General features: G+C 43.1%; 1 protein-coding gene and 1 long non-coding RNA gene across 2 annotated transcripts; both read left to right on the top strand.

Moving 5' to 3' along the window:
- Nucleotides 1–6,685: 6,685 nt before the first annotated feature.
- On the top strand, nt 6,686–8,787 carry LOC134452045 (uncharacterized). Its single transcript, XR_010035341.1, has 3 exons — nt 6,686–6,801; nt 8,277–8,331; nt 8,652–8,787. It is a non-coding gene; the product is annotated as an uncharacterized LOC134452045 (long non-coding RNA).
- Nucleotides 8,788–8,874: 87 nt separating this feature from the next.
- Nucleotides 8,875–11,968, top strand: LOC134451761 (uncharacterized). Its single transcript, XM_063202161.1, has 10 exons — nt 8,875–8,894; nt 9,189–9,306; nt 10,013–10,063; nt 10,194–10,271; nt 10,474–10,530; nt 10,729–10,788; nt 11,085–11,137; nt 11,236–11,358; nt 11,499–11,648; nt 11,799–11,968. Exons 1-10 carry the CDS (start codon nt 8,875–8,877, stop codon nt 11,899–11,901), a joined length of 813 nt encoding a protein of 270 aa, XP_063058231.1. The 3' UTR covers nt 11,902–11,968.
- The last annotated feature ends 5,698 nt before the right edge of the window (nt 11,969–17,666 follow it).

Genomic DNA, 17,666 nt, shown 5'->3' with positions numbered 1-17,666 from the left:
AAAAATGATCAATAGTGACATTTGTGGTGTTCGGGTCCAAATCAACCCGATAGCATAGCAGGATAAAGACAACATTTCAACTTGATTCATTTTTCAATGAATGAAATTAATATTTTAAAGTGTTAACTTGGTATTTTTCAATATTTCTATGATTTTGAACACAACAGAAGGGCAAAACCTCCTACCCCACCCCCCCCTTGTGCTAAATACTAAATAAGTGCAACTAGCCCCACACTGACATATCCACACACTGACCTGCACACTTAGCCTGATTATCACCGACTTTCAGATCTCTTCTAGACTTGTCCTGTGTCTCATATCGAGCACTTTTCTCAGTGCACTGACGGTTAGTGCATAGTGCTGCTCACATGTGCACTGGGGTCTTTAGTGCACACTGTCGTGGAAAAGTTTGAGCATATGCACTGTACCCTCATTGAAAGTGACAGCATAGCATTAGCTAACCAAAATCTTGGTTCTACTGTTTACATTGCACAGCATGTCACTTTACAGTACATAGCCCTTCACATTTTACCAACGACGGGGTGATCACCTGTCAGCCTGGACACATGGAGGAGAAGGTGAGTGAGCCACATACTCAACAGGGGGCAGCGAGGAGTGTGGCGGGACGGTACCATGCTCAGGGTACCTCAGTCGTGGAGAAGGATGAGGGGAAGCACTGGTAAATTAGACCCCCCACCGACTGGGCTGGCGAGTCAAGAGTCAAACTGGCAACCTTTCGGATACAAGTCTGATGCACTAGCCGCTTACCCATGACTGCACTCAGGGCCGGTTATAAGCATAGGCCAGCTAGGCGGTCGCCTAGAGCGCAATGTGAAGAAAGAGCGCCGAAATGGCGCTCTCCGATGCGTAATTTTGCGATGTGGAGGTTTTTTTTATGAAGTCGCAATCAACAAAGCGTGGCGAAAGCGCTCCTCACGGCAAAGCGCCCCTCAGCCAATAGAGTTCTTCAGCGGAAGCGGAAGCATGTAGTAGATTGTAGTCTTTCATGTTAGCATTTAAGGACGTCCTGGTTCCTATCGGCTTCCGGCCTCCATTGGGAATGAATAGGGGTAAATTTCAAATAAGCTCCGAGTGCAAGCACGCGCTTAGCGAACCCCCGCAAACTGTCGAGGGTGTTAAAAATAGGCTGTAGGTATGACATGGTTGATCATTTTGTGTCAAACTTCGACATAAATACGATGTTGCGTCCATATGCTAAACCCGGAAGCTTTTGGCGACTACAGAAGCGGCGCCTAACGGCATGTACGTGCGGAAGGTTGTACCCATGGCAACCAAAGGAAAGTATGTAGTTCGGAAGTTTTAATGATCAGAAAGGGGTTAGCAATATTGAATTATAATCGTCATGATTTAACATGTGAATACACCAACATGATGATACGATCCGTTCCACTAATGAGAAAGGGATGCGGGGACACGCTAATGTTCGTTGTTGCCGTGCAACTTATATTTTTGCCAAACCTGAATCTCTATGGCGTTTTGCAATGTAAAAAATCGCCATGGAACCGGTAGTCCAAACGCCGCATACAAGTTGACGTCAACGCTGAAGAGCTCTATATCTCTTCCAACTGTCTCTGGGAAGTCTGTGAACCAATAAACAGACAGTTCTGAGAAAGGGGGCGGGACGAGTGACAGCTTGCGATCTATTTTGAATTTGGAGACTCATTCGAGAGACAGAGGGCAAGCGCGAACAGCAATGCCGCTCTGCTGGGTGGAGAATTATGTTCTCATTAAACCAGTCATTGCATGATACAGGAGTTGCAGAGGGTGTTTTGGAAGTATGTGATTTAATCAGCAACCGTTTGTGATAATGTAAAGCCTAATAGTTATGAGGCTACTGTTTGGAATTAGAGGGAAAAAGAGCTTTGCTTTTGATCTGAGAAATCGCTAGTTAGCATGCTAACATTAGCCAAGTATGCCAAACAATGAAATCCAGTAAAGTAGCTGTTAGTAGCCTGCTCACTAACACCCACCTGACATCATAATACTTGCTTAGGTTGACAAGCAATGTAAAGTAAGACTGGTGCCATGTTTAAAACAAGTTTAGCTGGCATATCTCCTTCCATCCACTTGAATGAATTACCTGCTTGTTGTAAGCTTAAAAAAAAACACTGTTTCCAGACCAGAATGACATAGGCCTACATTAATCATGTAACAGAACCACGCACAGCATGTTTTCATGCTGAGTGATGTAGTATTGCAGACAAGTGAGGCTATTTACTATATTTTGTATATTATGAAATTCAAAAGCGTGACAGCTTTTCTCCCTTTCTCTCACCCTGTCCCTCCAGTTCAAACACATAGATAGCCCCCTTCTCATTCTCCTACTCACAAATGCACCACTATTTCCAGTACAGAAATGAAATTGGTTTGGAATCATAGACAGCACAAATGTGTAGCTTATTAAAATTGTTATGCTGCCATGCTTTGTGATGCTGTAGGTAGTGTAGATAGGCTATCAATGCAGACCTCCTTGGTAGGCCTATTGTCTACACATGCATTTGACATGCAAATTTACTGTACCACTCTCCTGGCATTTCAATTCCATTTTACAATTCAAACACATTGATAACCTCCCTCTCATCTGGGGTTGGGGGCAGCACCAAGACACCACACAGTGAAGGTACTTTCATGCGACTCAATCTGATGTGTTGGTCGGCTGTCCAAAAGAACCAGAAATCCATTTGATGCAAAACAGTTATTGTTCTTGATGCTATTTAGTTAAGCTTACTACCGGTATTACTCTTGTGTTCTGTAAGGTATAAAAAAGGTATAAAAAAGCGCCAGAACACAAACTCGCCTAGGGCACCAAATAAGCCAGAACCGGCCCTGACTGCACTAGGTCTTTCAGGATCCTCCTCTCCAAACATTCATCACTCCTACATCTTTCTCCTGCCAGTCCACAATATTCCAAGTCCACAGTATTCCAAGCCACAGTATTCCAAGCCTTTGCCTATTATTTGCGTGCGTGCGAGCGTGCGTGCATGCGTATGTTCTTCCACAGCACACACACACATGCATGCACACATACACACACAGACATAAGCTGCATGCACATAAGCACATACACAGTAAAAAAAATGGTAGATGTTATGAACGCTCCAAAGCAGAGGCTGAGGTACCATTAAGACACTTGCAGTATCCATCTCCCCCACCAGGTGGCTCTATTTCTCCTACCACACTACATACATTCAGAGGCAAGGTTACACATACAAAAACAGTGCATGGACAGACAAGATGCACCCAACCAATCACATATACAACATAGATAATGGTTAAGATTTTAGTTTTAGTTTATATTGGCCTGATGATAATAATGATTTGGCAACACTTTGCTTGACACCACGTTGACGTGAACCGCATGACATGATAGAGTCCTAATAGTGTCATGACACAGTCATGACGAGACATACACATGTTAAATAAAAAGTTTAAAAAGGGAGGTCTACCTATGCAAGTATGTAGGAGAGTGTTTGTGTGCCTGTATGTTTTGTGTATGTACAAGAATGTGTGTGCCGTGAAATAAATAAAATATATTGCACATTGTGCAGCTTCCTTTAAGAAGATTGTAGATACGTTTTTTTTTGCATGTAAATAGTTTTTTTTACAGTTTTGTGAGGTCTTTTGGGTTGGTGTTCTGATTTTATGTCTGAATCACAGTAAGTAGGCCACAGTAAAATATAAAATAAATAAAAATCCTGCTCATTTCTATGGATAATTCAACCTTTTCTTTTTCCAGACAAGGTACTGTATGACTCATTGTTCATTTGGTTCAGATGTCAAATGCATGCAAACGGAATAGTCTACTGTATGTGTTCATATCAGAAGAGAACGGGAGTGACTTCCGAAGGAATGTTGCCTTGACCGGGGTGCCATTCTGAGGGCTGAGAAACTCCCTTCCACATCAAGACCAGTCAGTGGCTCTCAAAGCAGGGTCCATAGTCCACTAGTGCAGTGTAGTGTATTGGACAAATGTAGCTGTAGTAAAATTTTCATTCTTAATGGTTTTCTTTTCTACTATTACTATTCTACATTAACCATGTATTTTCTTTTATACTCATGCTCGTTGTTTGTCAGGGGAAATCTCCATGTAATAGCATAGTCTGGTGTGCAAGTTTTCCAGACAGGGACACTAAATATTATTGGAGGCATGTGCATCTACTTTGTGTGGTCACAAGACTGGAGCGACAAGATATGACAATGCATACATTGGAAAATGATACAATGGACAGTGGGCAAACAGCCAACTAGGACCGAACCCACGTGCACCAAATAAGCTCACACCATGGACTGTGGGAGAGGAAATGGTTAAATAGGGTGGTCGTCTGCTTCCACCCCAGAGCTTACTGGATGGAAGACTTTGTGTTCCATGTGATAACCTCTCCGGCCGTTATCAATAAAATCTGCAGTGCTTACCACCTGAGTTGTTTGTCTGCCGATATTTTTTTTTTACTACATAGCCTACTCAGTGTTTCCAAGACAAGCTAGTATAATGTATAAGCAGCCATGGCCTAGTGGTGGGGCAGCCGTGTCGTAGTGGTGGGGCAGCCGTGGTCTAGTGGTTAAGGAGTTGGTCTTTCAATCTAGGTGTGTTGCCGGTTCAAATCCCCCCTGACCTCTCCCTACATCTCCATCCATGGCTGAAGTGCCCTTGAGCAAGGCACCTAACCACATTGCTCCAGGGACTGTAACCAATAATATTACTTTTTTCTCTCCCATGCCAAGACATAGACATACACAGGACTGACATTTTACAGACTGCCATAAAGTGCAAGACAGGACAAGTAACAGTGATGGATTGGTAACAATAACTGATCAATAATAAATACAAATGAACATTTAACATTGAACATTTAATGTGTAGGCCTAGACAAAATGGTACAATAAAAATAGAATGGAAGACATTACAATAATAAGACAATAGTGACAGTAGCAATAGTAACATTAAATAATAATAATAGTTCCATACAAAACTGGTAATATTGGAGTAACAGAATTGTAAGCAGCATGTTGTATTGACTTATTGTCAGTGTGTGTCTGTGTGTGAGTGTGTCCCGAAGCTTCCCAACCCACTGTGTGTGTGTGTGTGTGTGTGTGTGTGTGTGTGTGTGTGTGTGTGTGTGTGTGTGTGTGTGTGTGTGTGTGTGTGTGTGTGTGTGTGTGTGTGTGTGGTAGGCACATTGGCCTACTTTGTGCTGTGTGCTTGTAAATGCTTCCCCCAACACCGCTGAATCATGTGTCCAATGGCCTACGCTCCTTCTCTACCTTGCAATGAGGATAACGCGTTTGCCTCTTCAAGTATAGCCTAAAGGTTTTTTCCTGGTCAGTGCGAGGGGCGTTGTCACAGCGTCTACTCTACACAGTCAAGGCCAGGCATCCTTAACATTGGCCAACTTTCTTGTATTTCTAGTAGGCCCAGTTTCCTAGCACTCTGGAGCCCACAAAAATGGGCTACTATCAAAGGGCTACACAGTCTGACAGAACGATGGAGGGAAGTCCAAACTGGATGGATTCTTAGTTGCCACTCCGCTATTTTGTTTTGGTTAGACCTAGGCTACACTTTGGACGAGAATGGAAGGGGGGGGGGGGGTAGCTTGTCTCCGTTTTGTTCATTAATCTACGTAGTAGATAACTTTATACATTGAACATCCAAGTATGAAGGACACACTAAAAATTGAAGACTTAAAAGGGTAAGATGTTGCGATAGAATGCCAATGTATCGCAGCGTATACTCCATAATTCCAATGATGCGTGTGATTCATATCAGATTTTGATTCCTTTCTTATCATCATTGACAAACTTTCATAACAATGTGATTTGATATTTGAAAAGAAAATGAATATATACTTTGATATCGTATAATAGCCTATAGGCTCAACACTGAAGGAGGGGAGCGCAGAGCTGGAGCGCGGAGCTCTCCGGTAGGACCACTTCAGAGGTGAGTTAGCGGAACTCCTGCGCGCTCCTTCCCTCCTGAATCTAAACCCTCCCTACAAGTGAGGCATTGCAATAAGAATTCACAGGAGATAAAAGCATGGGAAATTTTCATCATGTCTTGTTTGACACAAAATCTTTCATCTTTAAGTTTACAATTCGCTGTTTGCATGGGAACAATGGCTGATGGTTGTGTGCTAAACGTGTATTTTCTCCCTAATGAACTCTATGTTGGATGACAGTTATGGTGACTGAAGAGTCTAAATGTAGGGTTTCTTTTTCTGGTATGACTGCTTTTCAGAAGATGGGAGACCTTAGGTCAATTTTTGTGAGCCTTCTCAGCCAGAGGCGGTGCATTGAATTAAAAGAATCTCAACTCTACTCTAATTCATCTGAATTAAGCCTATAACACCGAATAAATTGGGTCTAGACAAGATAAAATATTGTTTTCTGTATTTTAAAAGTAGGCCTATACCAAATAACGATAGCCTACATGCGTAAAAACGAACATTCGTGCTAGTCCTTAAAATATAATGGTGCTGATCAATAGAATAGCGCTGTCCATGGTAGCTGCGTAAATGTTCTGAGATTAGGCCTATTCTGATGTCATAATGCTAACGCGTGCATTCGAATTTCCCACTTGGAATGCATGTTGCTTACAAAGACCCATTTTCAAAAAAGATAGTGAAGGGATAGCACCTACGCCTACATCTCTTGAAGACAAAATGCAAAATAACGCGGACCCAGGTGGTCCACCATTGAATCTACCACCGGATTTGACTGGACAACCAACATCTAACTGCCCGGCCAATTTTGATGGCAACCCTGCTGCTCATCCCGTGGATAAAGGTTAGTAAATGCATCTAGGAATAATGAACAAGACTTGACAAAGTTAGGCCTGTGTGTTCTGAGTAAAGTATGTTGTTTAATCGGATGACTACCTATAAGATAACTGTTACGCACACATACAATAGCCTATCAAATCCCCTTTCTAAACGCCCCCTTGACCTCATCAAAAGTCTCCCAATGCCCCATTTACTTCATTCTAAGCCTGCCCACAACCCCTGAGTATTGAAAAATAATAGACTAATGCCCCCCAATGAGAACTAAGCCCCGCCCCCACTCCGTTGTAGCCCTATCAACGCCCCCTGCCCCCTGGGGGGCTGTAGCGCCCCGTTGAGATACACAAGGTAAGCATAACCAATCAAGTTGGGTGCTAATTTAGCCCTATACACAACCCATACATTGTTTTGTGGAGGGTTATATTGAATGGCACGAGATACGGTTGTATACTAACATGGCTATTGGGCAACACCTACAAAGTATGTGTAGTAGGCCCTAACCTTGAATAAGGTAGGCTAGGTCTATGTCGTTTTGAACTAATTGCTTTCATATGATCTTCTTCAGTTGGGTTCATTTGACCCATCAATTTGTCCCACTACATTTTGTTCAACCTAACTTAACATCATAAATAGCCTAATAAATAATAAATTATACATACAATAAGCCTTATTCAAAAACCAACACTGTTAGTGTCACTGGCAAATGTAATGGAGACCCGTGAAATACAATAGTTTACAGAATATAGGCTTAACTCGAAGAGCAATATAGACAGAAACTATAAATGTGCTCAGAGAGTGCAGACGTCCACCAATGAAGCTGTTTGATAGAATATGTGACTATGTTACTCCGTATTTTTTATTTGAAGTCTCCCTGCCTGAGTTAGAAACTGCAATTTCAAAATTCACCCTGTCCGCAAAAGACAGACAAACAAACAAACAGACAAACCAACGTGACCGAATTTAATTTCTGCTTTGCCTCTTCATATCATCTAGATCAATGGTCATTAGGGGCCGGGTCATAGGGAGGCCGAGGCAAGTTGGAAGAAAAAGTTTAGTAAAACAACATAAGTAACTGAATAATGAATGTACACCAAAAATAAACAAAACACAAGCTAAACAATATTCCCATTAGTTAAGAACTTCATTATAATCTGTCACATCTCTGAAAATTACTACTATTATAATTGTTTTATGTATACCAATGGGCCACTGACACCCAGACAATGTATATGGTTATTAAATTGCGTGGCACGACCCATGTAAGGGGAGCCATGGCTGGAGCACCTTATCATGGTAAAGTTTGGGAAACCCTGGTCTAGATATGATCTGTTGCTGTTCCTCCAACTCTACATAAAAAATCCAATAGCCTATAATATTCAGTTACAAAAGGATAAAATGAAGATATCACAAGATGCACGTAGTTAGCAATAAACGTCTATTAAATGTTTTTGTTGTTCTTGTTTGCTTGTTTTTTTTTGACAGAGAGGAAGGCTTTCCTCACAGCGGAGGAGGAGGAGATCTGGGCCTCCAATGACTTGTTAGTATCTTTTTATTCATTATTATTCACAATTAAAGCACAATTAATGACATTTGAGTATTATAATGTGGTGTATAAATTTGATTGGAATAATAAATAGTAAATAAATGGCCAAAAATGGGTGCAGTGGGAGTTCAGTCCACAATTTTGCCTTAATATGTATCACTCCTCATCTGAACCTCAATACACAAACTAAACATGATGATAAGCAAAAATGATACACAACATAGCAATTCTATGTAGGCCTATGTACAGTAGGCCTATTTGTAACATATAATGAATGGCACCACCAGTGGTACTAATGTTCCCTAATATTGCAGGAACACCACCCGCAAAAGCGAGCTGGTTGGCCTGTTGAGGTCTAGGACTCGGCTGCTGGAGACCAACGTCCATCTTCAGCAGGCCCTCAACGGCGCTGAGGACTCCTGTGCCCAACTGGAGGCTTCAAACAACGAGCTAAAGACCCAGTTGAAGAGGTGAAATCTCAGGCCTGTCTGTAACATTATGATCTCAGTAATGTAGAAAACAAGGCAGGCATGTTCTATGGCCGTGGTTGTGTCACGGTCTCTATTCAGGGTGATTATGACGACTCTGACTGTCATTCAGTTTGACAAACCTGCTAATAACTATACCTGTTGCATGCATCATTTAGTTAAGGAAATGAGGACTCACTCCATGCTCCTCTATTCGATGATTATTGACGATTAGTTGAACCAACTTCTTAGAATAGGCCCTGATGTGGGAATGTCCATATGAAAGCACTTTAAGTCGACAGTATAGTGTTATTGAATACATTTTGTTTGATTGATTTGTGTTTTGCATCTATATCATCTTATAATATCTTATGTCACTTGTAGTGCACAGGTGTCCTCAAGAGCCATTGAGGCACTGAAGCTGGAGATGGACGAGGTCAAGACCGCCCTCAGCCAGAGCCTGCAGGACCTCGGCAGCAGCCAGGCCAAATACATCCAGCTGGTGAGACTTGCTATGGGGGCAGTAGGCCAAATACATCCAGCTGGTGAGACTTGCTATGGGGGCAGTAGGCCAAATACATCCAGCTGGTGAGACTTGCTATGGGGGCAGTAGGCCAAATACATCCAGCTGGTGAGACTTGCTATGGGGGCAGTAGGGCCAGCTGCTGTATCATTCTCGGGGCCGGATTAAGTCACAGGATAGATATGGCTGCAGCCGAGGGGCTCCCTCCTGCCTGGGGGCCCCTAATTGGCCAAAAGTGAAAAAAATGCAGAATTGTGAAATGATAGGAATTGGTAGACGTGTTATCCTGAATTCCTAGCTCAAATTATGACACTGTCTATGTACATTTTTCAAGAAATTTGCCTTGTAGGTAGCCAGGCTGCGCCCTTAGTGACACAACACCTTCGGCGGCATGGCTTCTAAAAATCGAATCGCGATTGCAAGTCTATGATAATCAGGCAACTTTGTAGGGGCCCCTCAGCAACCTGTAGCCTAGGGGGCCCAGTTCATCTGATCATTTCGGTCCTGATCATTCTGGCTGTATTGACAAATGTTGACTGTTGACAAAGCAGTAGGCCTACTCCATCTCAATACAGTACCTAGACATAACGCTACTGCATGCAATGCTCAGGCAGATTTGCCTAATTATGTGGTGTTCCACCATCATCGTCTCACTCTGTCATCTTTTATCTCATCATGTCCACAGCAACGGGAGAACAAGGTCCTTAAAGAGACTGTGGAGGCACACAACAACAAGGTAAAACGCAGATGGAAAACAAACCAACAAAATAAACAAAGAAAGAAAGAAACAAACAAAAATATGATGATCTTTTTCTCCTTTATTCAAACAGCACGGGCTTAGTCTCAAATTGTGCTTCACTTTACAGGTGTCGGATATTTCATATCAGCGCCGGATGGACAAAGAAACAATGGCACTCCAAAAAACTCAAATAAAGGCCTTGAAGGTATTAATATTATCACCAACACAACCACAACTCTCTATGTGCGGCTCTGCACCACCCTAATAATCATTATTATCATTATTATAAAAATATATATATATTATTATTTTTTTATTATTATTATTATTATTATTATTTTATTATTATTATCATTAGTCTATGGCCTTGGTGCTGATAGTGTACATATCGACACATATTTTCACAGGCAGAACTAAGAGGAGCAATGCTCACCATTGGTCAGGATGGCCAAATGATAATGGAGGTAAGTAATGGCTATCTTACACGTGCATATCATGTATATCAACAAGCATATAAAAACACAAGAAATATACATTGAATTGAACTACTTTAGCCACACCATAGCACTTTTTTGTGTAGTGAGGGGCACCAGCAGTAACCAATCGTGATGTTTACTATTATGTTTACTTATCAACAAATTATTATTATTTTTATTTGTCAGAGAAATGCTCAGATAAGAGATCTGGAGGTGGCTGTGGAGGAGTTGAGGGCCATCAGAGAGGTATAAGTGCAGTCTATTCCTGTTCATAACCTATTATACCACTTGAATCTACTGTCATCTCAATCTAATTGTTATTTAGCAATAGCAACAGCAACAGCAGGATTTGTATAGCACAGTATCATATTGTCATCCAATGTGCTAGAGAGAAAAGACAGACAAGAGAGAATAAAAACATATTGCAGAAAGTATTACAGAGGGCAGATAACTAACTGATCGAAGGTAGTTGAACATAAAGTTGTTTTTGATTTCTAATTTATTAATTTATTGTCTAAACTTCTATCTACTCATCGCTATAGGTTCAGAGAGAGAAGGTCCATGATCTGAAGGAGGAGCTCGAGTTGGCCTTAATGTAGGTATCCCTTTCTCTCATCTGATCTCACACAGTTTGCTCCAGACCAAACGAGATCATGAATAAATTGCTCTTTCTTGTGTTCTCCTCACTTTCAGTCATGGTGGTGGTAGCACCATGGGACATGATGGGTCGATATCAGTTGGCGCCAACCATCTGTCGCTGGCACAGGAGCTAATGAACAGTTCCCTGGACCTGGAGAACAGCAAGCCAATCAACGAGTAAGCAATGCTGCTCCATACTACACCCTGGCATTTAAATATTAATCAACTACATTATTGATCTTCAGACTGACTTGAATACTTTTTGATTCTCTCATGTGATCTGCTTCTCACCGCCTCATCATCATCATCATCATCAGCCAATTAAGAACGGTTTGCCGGGAGACCAACGCCGAGACGACCACTGCCCACCTTGAGGTTCCTGCAATGCAGAGGGCAGAAGCGAAACACATGGATCTCACTGCAGAGGGATCTGGCCAGACCAAAACCAGCAGTGACCACAACAACAAGTATGCTACATATTAGATCTGAGCATATCCATATTTTTGTACTAAATTATTGCTCTAAAACTTATAGCAATTGCTGCTAATTGATGCTTTTTTCCCCCTTTCTGTCTGATCTCGTGTGATGTGCATCTACTTCACTTCCTGCCAATCAAGTGTGCTTCAAGTGGAGAAGAGCAGCAGGCCTTTCCAGACGGCTCTATTGGTCACCGGGGTGATTGGAATCGGACTTTTCACCCTGTGGAAGCTGAAATCATAATGCAGCACCTCCATCCCACCCCACCCCACCCTCTCTCTCTCTCCCTCTCTCCCTCTCTCTCTCTCTCTCTCTCTCTCTCTCTCTCTCTCTCTCTCTCTCTCTCTCTCTGTTACTACCTGCCCACCCCTCCCACCACCACCCACCACTCTCTCTCTGTCATCTAACACCCCCCCCCTCCCCGTCCATTTAAAATGGTCCTTGTGGGCCATTTAAAAACTATCCTCTGCCCCACCACGCACCTCCCCCCCCCCCCCCCCCCGGCCACCCCCGCCCCATTCCAAACGGCCCTTGTGGCCCTTATGTACCCCCCATGCCCCTCTGCACCTCCCTTGCTATCTGCAAAAAAAATACAATAAAAATCCCCCCCCCTCTAAACGGCCCTTGTGGCCCCTATGTAACCCCCTCCTCCCCCCCATTTAAAAATGGTCCTTGCGACCCCTAACTGCAATAGCAAGGGAACCCCCCCACCCCCACCCCGCCCTCCCATAAACCCTTGTGTTGTGTTCAAAAGCTGTTGTTCGCGGGTTATTTTTGACCCGTGATAGAAATTTAGCCATAAAATACCTAAAAAGACTAGTTCCCATCAATTGTTTTCATTTCATAGGTAGCTTAGTTTGTATTATCCATATTTATACATATTTATTCATCTTTTTGGCTTCACAGGTGTTTAATTTAATAAGCAACTCATTTTTGACCACCAAAACTATCAAGAAATTCAAGAAATTCACTCTTTATACTTCCTAAAGTGATAAAATTAGTAGTTATGTTATCCATGTCTTACAGTTGACATGGGAGTACAACAACCCAAAACATTATTTAATCATTTTTTTCCCCAATATTAAAAATTATCAATAGTGACATTTGTGGTGTTCGGGTCCAAATCAACCCGATAGCATAGCAGGATAAAGACAACATTTCAACTTGATTCATTTTTCAATGAATGAAATTAATATTTTAAAGTGTTAACTTGGTATTTTTCAATATTTCTATGATTTTGAACACAACAGAAGGGCAAAACCTCCTACCCCCACACCCCACCCCACCCCCCAACCACCCCACCCCACCCCCATCTAATGCAATTTAAAAAATGCTCCCCCGCCCAAAACAACAACAATGGGCTGCTTTATTTTTTAAAATAAAGAACTTCTGGGGGAAATCTGTTTTGTCATTTTTCATACTAGACTCGCCAAATTACTTAATATCCTTTTTATATTGTGTGATTCAATGAACATTTGCATGTACTGTAGAAAGACTGTGTAATCTTGTGCTAAATACTAAATAAGTGCAACTAGCCCCACACTGACATATCCACACACTGACCTGCACACTTAGCCTGATTATCATCGACTTTCAAATCTCTTCTAGACTTGCCCCGTGTCTCATATCGAGCACTTTTCTCAGTGCACTGACGGTTAGTGCATAGTGCTGCTCACATGTGCACTGGGGTCTTTAGTGCACACTGTCGTGGAAAAGTTTGAGCATATGCACTGTACCCTCATTGAAAGTGACAGCATAGCATTAGCTAACCAAAATCTTGGTTCTACTGTGTCACTTTACAGTACATAGCCCTTCACATTTTACCAATGACGGGGTGATCACCTGTCAGCCTGGACACATGGAGGAGAAGGTGAGTGAGCCACATACTCAACAGGGGGCAGCGAGGAGTGTGGCGGGACGGTACCATGCTCAGGGTACCTCAGTCGTGGAGAAGGATGAGGGGAAGCACTGGTAAATTAGACCCCCCCACCGACATGGCGGGCGAGTCGGGAGTCAAACCGGCAACCTTTCGGATACAAGTCTGATGCCCTAGCCGCTTACCCATGACAGCACTAGGTCTTTCAGGATCCTCCTCTCCAAACATTCATCACTCCTACATCTTTCTCCTGCCAGTCCACAATATTCCAAGTCCACAGTATTCCAAGCCACAGTATTCCAAGCCTTTGCCTATTATTGGTGTTTTTGGAACTCAGTGTGTGCTTGCTTGCGTGCGTGCGTGCGTGCGTGCGTGCGTGCATGCGTATGTTCTTCCACAGCACACACACACATGCACGCACACATACACACACAGACATAAGCTGCATGCACATAAGCACATACACAGTAAAAAAAATGGTAGATGTTATGAACGCTCCAAAGCAGAGGCTGATGTGAACATAAGGTACCATTAAGACACTTGCAGTACCCATCACCCCCACCAGGTGGCTCTATTTCTCCTACCACACTACCGTACATACATTCAGAGGCAAGGTCACACATACAAAAACAGTGCATGGACAGACAAGATGCACCCAACCAATCACGCATACAACATAGATAATGGTTAAGATTTTAGTTTTAGTTTATATTGGTCTGGTGATAATAATGATTTGGTAACATTTTGCTTGACGCCACGTTGACGTGAACCGCATGACATGATAGAGTCCTAATAGTGTCATGACACAGTCATGACGAGACATAAACATGTTAAATAAAAAGTTTAAAAAGGGAGGTCTCCCTATGCAAGTATGTGGGAGAGTGTGTGTGTGTCTGTATGTTTTGCATATGTACAAGAATGTGTGTGCCGTGAAATAAATAAAATATACGTAGCTGGCCTAAAAGCAGCAAGGGCAAACCTGTCCCAGGGCATCAGGAAAGCAAAAAAGGAATACTCGGACAAAATAACAACACACTTCAAAGACAGCAGAGATGCACAGAGCCTGTGGCAGGGCATACAGGCCATCACGGACTATAAGCCCGCACCACGAAGCTGTGACAACAACACCTCTCTGCTAAACGACCTGAACAGTTTCTTTGCCCGTTTTGAAGCACAAAATGACACTCATCCACAGAAAACTCCCCCTCCCCCCCATGATCAACCCCTGTACCTGTCCTCTGCCAGTGTGAAGAGGACACTGGCCACCATCAACCCACGCAAAGCAGCTGGCCCAGACAACATACCTGGCCGAGTGTTGAAGGATTGTGCAGAAGAGCTGAAGGATGTCTTCACAGACATCTTTAACATCTCTCTGGAGCAAGCAGTCATCCCATCACTTTTCAAAGCTGCTACCATCATACCCGTGCCGAAGAAATCATCACCATCATGCTTCAATGACTACCGTCCTGTAGCACTGACGCCCATAATCATGAAGTGCTTCGAACGGCTAGTCCTGTCACACATCAAAGCCACCCTACCCCCCACCCTGGACCCCTACCAGTTCGCATACCGAGCCAAGCGATCCACGGAGGATGCAATCTGCTCTGCCCTCCATCCAGCCCTCACCCACTTGGACAATAAAGACTCATATGTGAGAATGCTGTTCATTGACTTCAGTTCAGCATTCAATACCATAATACCACAACAACTCATCAGAAAACTGGACAAACTAGGTTTCAGCACCTCCCTCTGCAACTGGCTGCTGGACTTCCTGATGCAGAGACCACAAGCAGTACGGGTAGGGAATAACACCTCAAGCACCCTGACCCTGAGCACGGGGGCTCCGCAAGGTTGTGTTCTCAGCCCCCTGCTGTTCACGCTGCTGACACATGACTGCACAACGACCCACAGCACTAACCATCTAGTGAAGTTTGCGGATGATACAACACTGGTGGGCCTCATCACTAAGGGCGATGAGACCCACTACAGAGAAGAAGTAGACCTGCTGGCCAGATGGTGCAAAGACAACAACCTCCTGCTGAATGTCAACAAGACCAAGGAGATTGTTGTCAACTTTCAGAGGGTCCAAAAACAACTGCCACCACTGACCATCGACGGTGATGCTGTGGAGAGAGTGAGCAGCACCAAGTTCCTTAGAGTGCACATCAGCGACGACCTCTCTTGGACCACCAACACTACATCACTGGCGAAGAAGGCCCATCAGCGTCTCTACTTCTTGCGCAAACTAAAGAAGGCAAGTGCTACACCCTCCATCATGACAACATTCTACAGAGGAACCATAGAGAGCGTCGTGTCCAGCTGCATCACAGTGTGGGGAGGAAGCTGCACGGAGAAAAACAGGAAGACACTCCAGCGTGTTGTGAACACAGCGAAGAAGATCATTGGAGTACCACTCCCCTCCCTGCAGGACATTTACACCGCACGCCTCACCCGAAAAGCACTGATGATCATCAAAGACACAAGCCACCCTGCACACAAACTGTTCAGCCTCCTGCCCTCTGGAAAGAGGTACAGGCGCCTCCGTTCCCGTACCACCAGGCTTGCAAGCAGCACGATGCATCAAGCAATCAAGATACTGAACACTCAACCCACTCTCCCTTCACTGTCAGCCTCTAGCCAGCCAGGCCACTGACAACGCTCCCCCCCCTCATCCCCACCACCATATCTGCGACTGAACATTCCACCTGCACTACTACATCTGTGACTGAACTTTCAACCTGCACTAACTCAAAACATACACATGCACACACACACACACACACACACACACACACACACACACACACACACACACACACACACACACACACACACACACACACACACACACACACAAGCACACTGCACTTTCTGCACTAAACCCAAACATACACACACTGACACACAACTCATACTCACACACATACACACACACACACACACACACACACACATACACAGGTACACACACACAGACGCACACCGCACTTTCTACCTGCACTAAACACACACACACACACACACACACACACACACACACACACACAAAACACATACAAACACACACACACACACACATACTGCTGCTGGTGTATTTAATAAAAACCTTTTTTAATTATTTATTTCTTCAAATGCTACTATTACTATGTCAGAACGCTATAAAGGACTTTTAGAAAAAGAACAACAAAATACCTCCTCTTAATGTATGTTCTCTACAAGTCTTCTGTTGTCCAGTCTTGCACTTTAAATGTCTGTATGAGCAATGTCTACGTCCATACTGTCTATGTCCATGTATGAGTACTGTCTATGTCTATACTGTCTATGTCCTTACCTAGATTAGTCTATGTCTGCATGGGAGAGCAAGAAACGCAATTTCAAATTCTTTGTATGACCAGTGCATGTAAAGAAATTGACAATAAACTTGACTTGACTTGACTTGACTTATAGCACATTGTGCAGCTTCCTTTAAGAAGATTGTAGATATGTTTTTTTTTTGCATGTAAATAGTTTTTTTTTTTTTTTTTTTTTTTTTTTTTTACAGTTTTGTGAGGTCTTTTGGGTTGGTGTTCTGATTTTATGTCTGAATCACAGTAAATAGGCCACAGTAAAATATAAAATAAATAAAAATCCTGTTCATTTCTGTCCATTTCTATGGATAATTCAACCTTTGTTTTTTCCAGACAAGGTACTGTATGACTCATTGTTCATTTAGTTCAGATGTCAAATGCATGCAAACGGAATAGTCTACTGTATGTGTTCATATCAGAAGAGAACGGGAGTGACTTCCGAAGGAATGTTGCCTTGACCGGGGTGCCATTCTGAGGGCTGAGAAACTCCCTTCCACATCAAGACCAGTCAGTGGCTCTCAAAGCAGGGTCCATAGTCCACTAGTGCAGTGTAGTGTATTGGACAAATGTAGCTGTAGTAAAATTTTCATTCTTAATGGTTTTCTTTTCTACTATTACTATTCTACATTAACCATGTATTTTCTTTTATACTCATGCTCGTTGTTTGTCAGGGGAAATCTCCATGTAATAGCATAGTCTGGTGTGCAAGTTTTCCAGACAGGGACACTAAATATTATTGGAGGCATGTGCATCTACTTTGTGTGGTCACAAGACTGGAGCGACAA

Source organism: Engraulis encrasicolus, chromosome 7 (assembly GCF_034702125.1).
Source record: "Engraulis encrasicolus isolate BLACKSEA-1 chromosome 7, IST_EnEncr_1.0, whole genome shotgun sequence".
NCBI lineage: Eukaryota > Metazoa > Chordata > Actinopteri > Clupeiformes > Engraulidae > Engraulis > Engraulis encrasicolus.
The sequence above is the reverse complement of the archived record's forward strand: the minus strand, read 5'-3'. Positions and strand labels throughout refer to the sequence as shown.

Excerpts from the sequence above, each read along its gene's own strand:
- LOC134451761 (XM_063202161.1), top strand. The coding sequence starts at position 8,875 with ATGGCCGTGGTTGTGTCACG. Across the intron at positions 8,895-9,188 it reads ATGGCCGTGGTTGTGTCACG|TGCACAGGTGTCCTCAAGAG; the intron begins GTCTCTATTCAG and ends TGTCACTTGTAG. Across the intron at positions 10,789-11,084 it reads AGTTGAGGGCCATCAGAGAG|GTTCAGAGAGAGAAGGTCCA; the intron begins GTATAAGTGCAG and ends TCATCGCTATAG.